Source organism: Hippopotamus amphibius, chromosome 4, assembly GCF_030028045.1.
Source record: "Hippopotamus amphibius kiboko isolate mHipAmp2 chromosome 4, mHipAmp2.hap2, whole genome shotgun sequence".
Classification (NCBI taxonomy): domain Eukaryota; kingdom Metazoa; phylum Chordata; class Mammalia; order Artiodactyla; family Hippopotamidae; genus Hippopotamus; species Hippopotamus amphibius.
The window spans coordinates 185,368,014-185,381,518 of NC_080189.1; the positions used below are offsets into that span (position 1 = coordinate 185,368,014).

General features: G+C 40.6%; 1 protein-coding gene across 2 annotated transcripts in view; it reads left to right on the plus strand.

The window, feature by feature from the left end:
- The window catches only part of TRAF3 (TNF receptor associated factor 3), a 111,493-nt gene that overhangs the window by 49,071 nt on the left and 48,917 nt on the right, over positions 1 to 13,505 (plus strand). The window contains exon 2 of one of the 2 annotated variants that reach the window (XM_057731943.1): positions 12,809 to 12,933. The exons of the other annotated variant lie outside the window; for it this stretch is intronic. Coding sequence (XP_057587926.1) covers positions 12,923 to 12,933 — 11 coding nt within the window. The 5' untranslated portion in view covers positions 12,809 to 12,922. The remainder of the gene's footprint in view (positions 1 to 12,808; positions 12,934 to 13,505) is intronic. 2 annotated transcript variants of the gene reach the window in all.

The following is a 13,505-nucleotide window of genomic DNA, read 5'->3' on the forward strand; positions in this document are numbered from 1 at the left end:
GGAGGCCTTCCCCGCACCCACAAATGTGGGTGTCACTGGCGCGTTCACCATGTGCTTCCCTTCGGTAGCTTTCCTGTCACCTGCGTGCACACCCACAGTTGCTTGTGTGCCCCCCACGGGCAGGCAGCTCTGGGAGGCAGGGCCCTGTCCTCCTTGTCCCTTGCTCCTTGAACTGTGCCTGCCGCACGCACCCTGGCACTTGACTGTGTGCTGAATTCCACACGAGACTGGGTTACCAGGGTTTTCCTCTGCATCGACCTTCACTTTGTAGGTCTGTCTTGGAAGTTTTCAAGTGTTTTCTGGTTCAACCAAGAAATCTTTTTTCCATTACTAACTTCCTATTTTTTCAAATTATTGAATACTTCTGTGTTCTCCCTCCTCCAAGGAGTTGGAAACTACTAAGAATAGATGACCTTGTGTGGGTCTGTCCTTCTTTTGCTCTTCCCTCAAGTTCTTCTTCATGTAAGTGGACAAATGTATTGTAGGGATAGCAGATTTAAATGATCCTTCCAATTCAGTGACAGAGATTTTTGAGAATGAGGTAGTTTTGAGAAGCTAGTAAAACCTGCCCCAGTGCTTTTGATACTTTATAGGAAATTCTCTTTCATTTTCCTCGACAGGTGCCAGATTGTGGGAAGGGACCTATCTCAAAAATATTTATCAGACACTTGTGAGAATGGCAGGTGGGCCCTGGCATCAGACAAGCCTGGCTTTTGTCCCAGCTGCCCTGGACCAGCCGGGACTCAGCCAGGTGCTGTGTGCAGGGTGTGGTGCCAGGCGCCACGGCCCCGAAAGGAGGTGCCTGCCCCTGCCCTGCGTCACGGTGCTCTTGGCTTGCTGGCTCTGTCCTGGCGCCGCTTAGCAGCACTGCTCTAACCTACAAATAAAAACTTATTTCCATGTTATTCCAGTAGAAAATTTTATTAATGTAGGCATTTAATTCATATAAAAGGTGTTGACAGTAGAATATTTTGTGTTCAAAATATTCATTAATTTCGGGGGAAACCTGAGGGATTTGATGTTGTATAACAAACTGCTATTTAAATTCACTGAATAAACTGCAGTGAATCATAACTATATTAAGCAAAAGCTAACATTGCAGAATAGGGTTTATTTGAAAGACCGATTAGATGGAAATTTCAGCGTAACCTGGAAAGGTTTCGCACTTTCGTGTAGCTCTAAGTTAAAATAAGGGGATGTGTGTCTACATATGGCTGATTCACTTTGCTGTGCAGCAGAAGCTAGCACAGCATTGTAAAGCAACTATTTAAGAAAAAAAAAAATCTGTCAGCTGCCAAATAGGAAACTTTGTACTGGTGGGTCTAGCAATCTTAGCAACAGGGGTCATGTTTGATTAGGAAGAATATTTATTCTAGCGGGTTTATGTAGCATGAATATTAAATTTGTAGTGATTGTAGAGATATTTAAGATATCACTAGATATCTTAAATTTTCAACATGACTGTCAAAAATATTTCTGACATTTTGTATTTTAAGACTAAAGTAAGTTTGCGGTGGTAATGGATGTTTGATCATGATTCCAGGTGAGTAAGACTTCAGGGAAACCTATCACAATACCAAAACCAAACTCACCATTGCCTTACAGTTCCAAACCATGGCTTGTTTCACCCAAGGGTACTTTTAACTATATTACCCAGTAGCATGGGGTAGTCGTTTTACTCTTAACTAGCTCCTTGCCTCCTTCTTGTTCAAATCCATTTGGATAGTGCTTTTCAAAAGTAAGCAAAATGATTCTGGTCAATTCTCTTAGTAAAGTAGCTAGAAACTACAAATGATTATTTAAATGATGTGAGAAAATTCATTTTAGCCTAGCCAAGATCTCAGTATCTTCCTCGCAGTCAGATATAGCCTTACTTGGTTCAGCTAAAAGTGCTTTTTTTCAGTGCTTCTTGTTGTGAGTGCCATGTATCAGTCCTAAGGGTATAAATAAACCTGGGGATGTCAATGCTGAAATTCAAAACAGGGAAAAAAGATGCTTGGTTTTATAAAAGGACTAGTGCATCATCAGACATTACTGACGTCTTGGGAGTTTTGAGGTGTGTATTTTGCTTCTTGCTGGGGCATTAGGCCATTGTCCAGGATGTGAGCTTGCAGATGTCAGCGCCATGGTGACAAGCTACCACGGAGGGAGCACTGGTCCTTGAGACCCGGGTTTCAGTCCTGGTGCCTCTGACTTTGGACAAGTTGCTGAATGTCATTAGTTCCTCAACAGACCAAGGAAGAATTTGGGCTATTGGATAACATTTTAAAGATAATTTGAGTGTGCAAATGGCAAATCCGATTTTGCAGCATAAATCTGTATTGATTCCCACGACACCTTGCGTCAGTGAGCATGCCTATGTCGGTGCAGTCACTCGCCGGTAACAGACACAGCTAAGAACATGGGTTCGAGGGGCCGGGCTGACTGCTCCCCTACTTGCTGATGTGTAATGTTGTGAAGTTGCTGAATCTTTGTGTTTCAATTTCCTCATCTCTATGATGGATCAGAAAAAGGAGAAAGGATTTGTAGAGTTGTGAGAAATAAATGAATAACTACAAGATCAAGTTAACAGTAACTAATAAAAACTGTGACCAGTATGTACTGAGTGCTTCCTGTGTGGTGGGCGCTTTCTAAGCGCCAAGGATACAAACCTGAAGGAGACAGGTTTCTGTCTTCAGGAGGCTTGCAGTCAGGTGGGACGGAGATGGAAGCAAGGCTGCCACAGGCTCGCACGCGCTGTAATGGGCGTCCTCGTCACACAGGACAGACCAGGGTTTGAGGAGGGTCATGTCCCCTGGGAGGGAAGGTTCGCAGAACGATGCGAGTTTAAGTCCCCTTTAATTAATTCCACGGAAAGCAAGTGCTTGCTGTGTGTGCCCGGCACCTCGTTAGGTACTGGGGAGACGACAGGGATCGTAGTCCCTAAAAGTAGTGAAAAACTGAGAGTTAGTGTCGATAGCGTAAGTAGTAGATTTCAGGACACCTGAACGTCCGACGCGTCCGACAGCACAGTGGAGGGAGTGGGAGAGAAGGGGCACAGAGGGACACAGGGCTCGGGTGCAGCCAGCTTGCAGGCCCGCCCTTGTGATGCGGCCGGTGGGCTCTTGGCAGATGAGGACCTGCTGACCCAAGCTGGCTGCGGTAGTCTCACGCCCCAGGCCAGGCCAGGAGGACGGAGAGGGGGCGGAAGTGTGTGAGGGTGCTTCGGGAATTTGAATGCTGTTGGATTGTTAAATGAATTTGAGTTTCATGAGTTCTAGAGTATTTCTTCATAAAAATTAAAACTTTTAATTTCATAGTCTTTGTTTCTTTACCAAATTTAATACCATAACATCTTAAAAAATATTTTTATTTTATTGGAGTATAGTTGATGTACCGTTGTGTTCGTTTTAGGTGTACAGCACAGTGTTTCAGTTACACATATGCATGTATTTATTCTTTTTGAGACTCTTTTCTCCTATAGGTTATCACAGGATATTGGATAAAGGTCCCCGTGCTGCACAGCACGTCCGTGCTGGTCTGTCTTACCTGTCGCAGTGTGTGTGTGTTCATCCTAGGCTCCTGATTTGTCCCTCCCCACCATCTCTCCCTTTTGGTCACCAGAAGTTTGTTTTTAATATCTATAGGTCTGTTTCTGTTTTGTGGGTAAGTTCGTTTGTATCTTTCTTTTTCAAATTAGATTCCACATATGAGTGATGTCATATGACACTTGTCTCTCTGTGTCTGACTTACTTCACTTAGTATGATCATCTCTAGGTCCATCCATGTTGCTGGCATAACATCTTAAATTAAGAAAAAAGCTCTTTTTGGTCATATCATACTTGAAAACATTTTTCGCACCTGTGCCTTAGAAAATGAAGTAGATAATATGTAGACACTGGCCCCTGCATAGAACTTCTCTAATTCTCACATAGATGAGATGGTCTGTTGTTTGCCCAGTGCTTTTCTCCTACATTTATTCGAGAGGCGCAGGAGTTGGGCATCCTTAGGAATGAGCTGGCTGACCTCAGAAGGACGGTGAGCCTGCACAATCAGGCAGGGAGTGTTGTTGGTTGACTTGAGTTTCATTGAACTCCTGTGTTCAGAGACTGGATTGTTGCTTTCACCAATCAATAAAGTGACTTGGGAGCACTTGCTGTAGATGGTTGTTTTTATGTGTCATAATGCAAATATATTGACCAGATACTGTATAATTATAGTATTGTTTTATACTCACAATACCTTTGTGTGCATATATTTATTTAGTAATCATAAGAAAGTGTTTATATTCTTATAGTGCTTTCCTGTCTAAAAAAAATGGGTATGTATGGGAACTGCACATGTAAGACTGTAGTTGCAAATAGAAATAATTAGAGCAGAATGTTTCACAGTGAAGCATTTTCTGTTTTTAAGATACCTCTGAGAAAGAAAACATTTAAACTCTTATAGTTACCACATGTTAGTGTGATTCTGCTTAGTAAGAAAGTTATTCCCGAAGTCTTCTGTCTGCCAATGGAATGACAGGGACTAGGTTTACTCTCCACCAGGACTAGAGTGAGGTGAGTGAGGCACTGGCCTCAGCTGTAAAATTTTAGGGTGCACTAGAAAGCTCAGTAATTGAGATTTAATAACATTTTAATTCAGTACTTTGAAAAAATCAAGTTTGATGTAAAAACAATCCATGATGAAAAAAATCAAAATTTAAATAAAAACAGGGTGAGTATTTATGACTTTTCCTTTTGCCTCAGCTCCAGTATGGCTTTTTGGCTCAACACTGGTGCTGATACTATCCTTTTTAAAAATTTTAATCTTTTGTTTCTGATGGGTTTTTTGCATTAATTTTGATTTTCTCCCTACTACTGAGCTTTTTGGTACTCCCTGAAAATGTGTACCTAAGGCGAGTGCCTCACTCACCTCACCCTAGTCCCAAACCTGCCTCCCATCTTCACTTGAAAACCAGACAGAACATATGAAACAAGAGTTTTCAGACATCGATCAACAGGAAGGTTAGGACTGTGTTCCCTGAAATAAGGGAGACAAGGGGAATGAGCCCTGTCATTATTCCACCTTATTCTCTAGAGCAGGAGTAAACGAACTTTTTAAATAAAGGGACGGACAGTGAATATCCTAGGCTTTGCAGACCATATGGTCTCTGTCACAGCCGTTCAACTCTGCCGTTGCCTGTGGCTGCTTTCATACATACTAACTATGTAAATGAATGGCCATGGGTGTGTTCCAGTAAAACTTTATTTGTAAAAACAGTGGCAAGTTGGATTTGGTCCTCAGGCCACAGTTTGCCAGTCCTGGTCTAGAGACAGTTTCTGCATTACAGGACAGGGAGAGAGAAACCAGACAGAGCCCACTAGGCTTACTGAAGTGACAGAACAGAGATCAGAGTTTGGGGTGGACAAGGCAGCTGGAAGTTGAGGAGTAACGTGTAGGAGAGGAGGGAGCTACACAGAGAACTCCAGAGGTCTGCAGAAGGCTCCCCCCACTGCCCCCAGCCCGCCCTTGGATCTGGGCTGAGTGCTGATCTGCACATACGTCAGAGGAAACACCTCCAAGCCAGGAAAAGAAGCACCACAAAGAGGGGACTCAGCAAGTTCTGGACATCACACAGAGCTGAGGTAGTTTGTGTTCCCATCACCCAGGGTGGTATCAGTTAGGTCCTTTTAAGGCTTGTTTTTTCATCTTTGTGAGGGTGGGTTCAGAAGAGCTTTTTCACTTAGGGCATCAGGTAGATTCTTCAGAAAGGCATCACCTTAGTAATGGGGCTGAATTAGCCCTGGACTAAAAGACTGCTGCAGACCTGCCCTAACTGATTCCAGGTAACTTAATTGCATTCCCAGAACAAAGCCCCAGCTATATTTAAAAGGTTATGTTAAAATCCAGCACCCAACAATGTAAAAAAGTTTGTGTCCAGCATCTAATAAAAATTACCAGGCATGCAAAGAAGCATGAAAATATGATATTAACCAGGAGGAAAATCAGTGAATAAAACCCCAGAAATAACAGACATGATGAAATTAGCAGACAAGGACATTAAAATAAGTATTATAAATAAGCTGTACATGTTCATGAGGAAAGCGAGCATGCTGAGTGAAAGGTATGAAACAGACTGAATTAGGGCTCCTAGAGATGAAAATGCAAGAGAGAGAGGAACAGTGAATTGGCACTACAGAAGAAAAGATCCATGAACTTCAAGGCATAGCAGTAGTAACTATCCAAAATACTGTACAAAGAATAAAGAAGACTGGACAAAATAACAGAGCATTAGGGACCTGTGAGACAAAATCAACTGTTTTAAGATACGTGTAACTGGACTTCTAGAAGAAGAGGAGAGAATGGAAGTGGTATTTGAAGAAATAGTGGTTGAAAAATGCCAAGTTTGATAAAGACTGCAAACCATGAAGCTCACAGATCCCAGACAGAGCAAACAGAAAATCATGCCAAGGTGCCACACAGCCCAGTTGCTGAGAAACCAGTGATGAGGAGAAAAAGTCTTAAAAAGCAACAAGAAGAAAAGGAGACATGTAGCAGAGGAGCAGAATAACGTCTGCAGACTTGTGGTCAGAGCTTGTGCCAGCCAGGAGACAACAGTGCTGTTTTTAAAGTACCGAAAGGAAGAAACTTGGTAGTTTAGAATTCTGTACCCAGTGAAAATACCTTTCAAAAATGAAAGTGAAATCAAAATTTCTAGGCCAAAAAATGCTGACAGAATTTATTGCCAGCAGAACTACACTACAAGAAATTTTAAAGGAAGTTGAAGTAGAAGGAATATGATACCAGATGGATGTTTTTACAGAACGGAATGAAAAGAACCATAAATGGTCACTAGATTGGTAAATATTCACACTTTTAATCTTTTTTTTAAATTGACTGTTTAAAGCAAAAATAACAATGTATTTTGGGACTTATAATACTTGTAGAGGTAAATAAACAACAACAATAGCACAGAGGTTGGGGGGAAAGAAATGGAAGTGCATAGTACTGTATCTCAAGTGGTATAATGTTACTTGAAGGTAAATTGTGGTAAGTTAAAGATGTATATTAATTATATCTAGAAAAAATCTCTCATCAGTGGGGAAAAAAGAAACATTAATTGCCAATATCAGGGATATAAAAGAATATTATTACAGATCATACAGACATTGAAATGGTAATAAGGAATATCATGAATAATTTTATGCCAATAATTTTCTTTAATTGATTTATTTATTGGCTGCATTTGGTCTTCGTTGCTGTGTGGTGGCTTTCTCCAGTTGCAGTGAGCGGGGGCTACTCTGTTGTGCTCAGGCTTCACATTGCGGTGGCTTCTCTTGTTGCAGAGCACAGGCTCTAAGTGGTGGCTTCTGTTGTTGCGGAGCACAGGCTCTAAGTGGTGGCTTCTGTTGTTGCGGAGCACAGGCTCTAGGCGTATGGGCTTCAGTAGTTGTGGCTCATGGGCTCTAGAGCGCAGGCTCAGTAGTTGTGGCGCATGGGCTTAGTTGCTTCGTGGCATGTGGGATCTTCCTGAAGCAGGGGTCAAACCCGTGTCCCCTGCATTGGCAGGTAGTTTCTTAACCACTGCGCTACCGAGGAAGTCTCTATGCCCATAAATTTGACAACCTAAATAAAATGAACAAATGCCTTGAAAAACATAAATCACTGAAGCTCACTCAGGAACAAATGTATAACCTGCATAACGATATATTTATTAAAGAAGTTGAATTTGTAGCTAAAATCCTTACTTCAAAGAAATCTCCAGGCCCAGATAGCTTCACTGATAAGTATTAAACACTTAAAGAAGAAAGAATACTAAATCTGACAAAAACTTTTTCAGAAAATAGAAGAGGTGGGCATGCTTCCTATCTCATTCTATAAGGCCAGCACTATCCTGAAAGCAAAACCAGACAAAAACATTATAGTAAAGGAAAACCAGCAAGAAGTATTTGTCACACACACAACATCCTCCATAAATTTTAGCATTTAAAATCCACTAGGCAGCATATAAAAAGAATATCACATAATGATCAAGTTTATCTCAGGGATGAAAGGTTGGCTTAATGCTGGAAAATCAGTCAGTGTAATCCACCACAGTAATAGATCAGAAGAAGAAAAACGAGAGTGAAGCACAGAGACGGGAAAGTGGAGAACGCAAAGGGAAGGCGGGAGACAGGGAACAGTAAGCTCTGACGTGTATAATTGGTTCTGAGGCCGGCGGTGGGGGCGGGGGGGGGGGGGGGGGATGGTGCAGATACTGGAAGAGATAATGGCTGAAAATTTTCCACAAACTGTGAAAGATGCCAGACCACAGATCCAAGATGTTCAACAAGTGACTGGCAGGATAAGTAAAAAGAAATCCACCCCCAAACACATGGTGACACTCATGGTTACCTGTAAAGGAATAGCAATAGACTTCTCAACACGACCAACGAGAGCCAAAAAGACTTGGAGTGATAGCTTCAGTACACTAGAAGAAAGAATTCTGTATCTTTAAAAAAATGAATGAATATTATGTAAAGCATTAATAATGACAAAAAGATACACACATGCATACACAAGCAGCAGTAGAATGTAAGTTGGAAATACGAAAAAGGGAGTTAACATTTTAAGGCCCTTGCTGTCCAAGAGGAGGGTAAATATATGGATTAACATTGGACTTTGATAAGGACCTGTACATTATAATTTCTAAAGCAATTACTGAAAGAACAGAAACTGTGTAATTTCCAGATTACTGGGGAGCAGGGACTAGAATGATAAGTTATCCAAAAGAAGCAAGTGGGAAGCCCCTGGTGAAAATAATAGAAATAAATCTAAATGTGAGCAATTGCTTCCAGCGTATATAGAATAAATGTTCCAGTTAAAAGAGAAAGATACCAAAGAAGATATTTTAAAAATCCAACTGCATACTGTTTATAAGAGACCCACCTAAAACATGAGGATTAAGAGATGTTGAAAGAAAATTGGTGAAAAAAATAAACTATACAAACACTAACCAAAAGCAAGATTGTATAGTGTCAAACAAAATACAATTTAGGGCAAAAAGCAGTACTAGAGATAATGAGTATCGTTTCCCTTAACAAAGCGGGTAACTAGTTCCTGTAGCAAAACATCCAGTAGTTTATTATAAGCAAATTCATTTCTTACACAAAGTCCAGTAGTTAGTTCTGGGTGGCGGGTTGCTTTCCGAACGGTCATCTGGGGATTCAGCTTCTTCTGCCTGTGACTCTGCCGTCTCCTGGGACTGGGAATCCTCTGCTGGAGCCTCTGCATTTGGGGAGGAGGGAGTGTGGGGGATCACGCAGGTGTTCACGGGCAAGGCATTCCATCACATTCCATTCGGAGGAGCCCAGGTCGCATAGCCACGCTGAACCGCAGGGGAGGCTGGGAAATACAACCTAGCTGTGTGCCCAGGAGGTGGAAGAAATACGTTTGGTCAACATGTAGTCTCTGCCCCAGTTTGTAGTGATAGAAGGTTCAGTTCGGAAGGAAATCATAATAATTTTGAATGTGAATAAGCCTAATAATATGATTTCAGAATATCCAAAGTAGAGATTGACATAAGTACAAGGAAAAAATAGACAAATTTACAGTTATAGTGGAAATTTCAACATGTCCCAGTAACTGATAGAATAAGCAGGCCAAGAAAAAAAATATTTTTTTTCTTGTAAGCACAGAGGTTTTACATCAGATCAATATCCTTGGTCTGATGTACATATAAATAACATTCATGCAAAACCTGCAACATGTGCTTTATTTTCATGCACATATAGGACATTTAAAAAAATTGACCAATACTAGACCATAGTGCAATACATTTCAAAGATTGTAATAATACAGATTATAATCTCTGACCTCAATGGAACTGAGCTATAAATCACTAACGAAAAGATAATTATAAAATCCCTCAGAGTTTTAAAATAAAGGAATATTTTTAAAATATTCTAAGAAGTTGACATAATAGAAGTTAGAACATGTTTTTAACTGGCTGAAAATGAAAATACTATATATCAAAACTTGTAGAATGTAGCCAAAGCTGTACATGGAGAGAGATTTATAGCTTTAGAAAGGTAGAAAATCTGAAAATTAGTAGGCTAAATATCATTCTAATTAAAAATTAGAAAAAGAATATCCGAAATAAAGCCCAAAGGAAGAAAATCAGAGCAGAATTAAGCAAATGGAAATTTTACAGTAGAAAAGATTAACAAAGCCCCAAAATGGGTTCTTTGAACAGTCTAGTAAAATTGACAAACCTCTCGGGCTTCCTAGGTGGCGCAGTGGTTGAGAATCCACCTGCCAATGCAGGGGACACGGGTTCGATCCCTGCTCCAGGAAGATCCCACGTGCCGCGGAGCAACTAAGCCCATGCGCCACAACTATTGAGCCTGTGCTTTAGAGCCCGTGAGCCACAACTATTGAGCCCATGAGCTGCAACTACTGAAGCCCACGTGCCTAGAGCCCGTGCTCCGCAACAAGAGACGCCACGGCAACGAGGAGCCCGCGCACCGCAACGAAGAGTAGCCCCCACTCACCGCAACTAAAAAGAAAGCCCACACACAGCAAAAAAAGACCCAACACAGACAATAAAATAATAAATAAATAAGTAAATTTATAAAAAAAAAAAATTGACAAACCTCTCTTGAGACCAATAAGAGAAAAAAGAGGAGGCACAATCAATGAAAAGAAAGGAAAAAGAAGCTACTTTGGATTCAATAGACTATAAAAAATCATAAAACATTATTAGAAATAGCATGATGTCAGTAAATTTTAAAATTTAGATGCAATAAACAAATTTCTTGAAAAATATAACTTTCTAAAAGTAGCTGCAGAAAAAATAGAAAACCTTAATTAGTCCTGTAACCACTAAAAAAATAGAATCGGTAATTAAAATTTTTTAGGCACAGATGGCTTCATTGTTAAATTCCACCAGATTTTCAAGGAGGAAATAATTCCAGTCTTATCCCAAACACTTCCTCAGAATAAACCAGGTAATACTTCCTAATTTATTTTATGAGGTTATCATAACTTTGTTACTAAAATCCAGTAGGGATAGTATGATTAATGAAGTGTTTATAGCAGGCAAGGACAAATAAATTACAGCTATTGATTTTTCATTCTCTTGCCAAAGAGACATGAGACATTCAGAGTTAACTTGCCACTTGGCAAGAACTGTAGTCCAAGTTTGGGTGATAAACTGTTTTGATTTACAAAATGTGATTGAAATAATATTGAGGCTGTGTGTGTGTGGGGGGGGGGGTCTTGTGTTACCTTCATTGACCTATGTGGCTTACTGAGTAGATTAAAACCCTTGTTTTATAACGAGTGATCATATCAGTGAGGGCTCTTTCTGATGTAACTGGACCTTAGCTGTTGCGAGCAAAGGGGGATTTATTGATCACCTAATTAAAAAGCCTCAGGGCTGGCTGCAGTGGGGTCAGTTTCTTCCCCAGAATCTTCCTCCACATTCGTTCTATTCTCAGAGAGCCTGTTCACTCCCATGTGCTCATGTTCAGGTTCTTTGGGAAAGAGTGAGAATCTCTTAAGTCCCAGAGGAGGAGGGAAAGACTTCACTCATTTTGACTTGGGTTTTGTGCGCACAGAGATGAACCATCTCTGGCCCAGGAATAGGATGCTCCTCCTGGGCAGCCCCACCCCCACCCCACCCTGCCCCCGACCCCCATCCACTTGTGCCTGGGGGTTGGAACCAGTGTCTCTGGAAGCTGGTGAACTGAGAGTGGGGGGTTACAACTGGTGAGAAATTGGAGCGCAGTAGCCACTGGAAAAGTAAACGAATGCTTGGTTGCAAAATTGAATCTCCATCGTGGCAATTGTCAGATGCAAAATTTCATGAGTTTTTCTTCAAATTAATTATAAAATTCTACATACTAAAGAATTCTTAGGACACCACTGCATAGCCATTCAGTTAGCAAGAATTAAAAAGTCTGACAAGTTTTGAAGTTTTGAGCAACAGAAACTCTCTCATACCTTCTTGTAGGAGTGTACATTGTTACAAAGACTTTGGGAGGTAGTCTGACTTTATGTAGAAAAGTTGAATATACACTTACCGAATAATCTAGCAGTCACACTTGTAGGTATGTACATTAGAGGAATATATGCCTGTATGCTTAAGATAGTTGTACCAGAAAGATCTTAGTAGTACTTATATCTGCTCCAAAGCAGAAACTACCCAGGGGAGAGGGAAAGGATAAGTAAAGTGTGGTATGTTGCACACCAGAATATTGTACAGCAATGAAAATGAATCACAGGGCCAGCAACATCACTGGAGCAAAGCAAAGCAAAACAAGACAAAAGAATACACATTGTGTGATCGTGTTTATATAAAATTCAGAAGCTGGCAGAAATAAACTGTCAGAGCGATGTGCCTAGGGCTAAATCTAAAGAAAAGCGAGAAAGCTATAGGTATAGTTAGGGTAGTTGTTACAGGAGGAGGGAAGGGTTTGGGATCAGAGAGGGGCACCCAGCTTTTTTGGGTTCCAGCAGTGCCCCATTCCTTGGTCTGGGTGGTAGTTGGACTAGTGTTTGTGTAATAACCTTGTGAAACTATGCCTGCATGTTTCCTGTGCTTTTCTTTGTGTGTATAATATTTCATGATAATAATGGTTTTAAAATAACAATAATCTGAAGTTATCCAGACTTTGTAATTTACGTTCAACTCAAAAAATGCAGAAAATCCAAAGCACATGTTTATGTAGAATGCTTAAAAATGTTTTCTCTTAAACTTCTGACTTTATCATTTTTTAGGAATTTCCATTTTTGAAATTCTATTTTTAAAAGCTTTTAAAGTTTTCCACACATAAGTTAACCACGTATCATTTTTCCTTCCTAGGTAAGGGACTCCACTACATTATCTGAAGAAGAATAAGGTTGACACTGCTTTGCTTTTTTCTTTATTGAAGTCTCTTCCTGCCTGATCAAGTTTAGATATATCTTCTTACAGCATATGACACACAGGTATGTCACTAGAAAATTTTAATTTGTGTAGCTCTCCTTCTTCAGCTGTTACTTGTTTGCTTTGTGTGACAGTGAAGTAATTAAATTCAAAACCATCCTGAACTTACTCATTTTTGGCTTTAGCAGTTTCATTCTGTAACAGGTGTATTTGAGTGTCTTCTGCATATGTGGTGGTGTCTGAGTTTTTTTTTAAACCAGCGTTACACTTTGCGAGTAATAGACATTACACTTGATGACTCAGTAATGACTAGTGAGTTTGAAAACCATGGGTAGCAGCGTGCATCTCTGCCAGCCCTCTGAAAGCCCCAAGGCCCAGCCCTCCCTCAGCGGAGGCCGTTGCAGTAAAGGTGCTGGTGGCTGAGGGCAGAGGCCTGCCCGGCTGAGTACTGCATCTTTTGATACAAGAACTGCTTGCTCCTTAACCATCTTTCTCTAGGAGTTTGAAAGGAAACAAAACACCCTGTGTTTTAATCTCTAATTTGTGATCGAGTGGCATTTTATACTTGAAATTAAGCCCTCTTTAGTATGTTAGAACATTAAAATGAATATAAAATGGGTTTGAAATGTTTGCA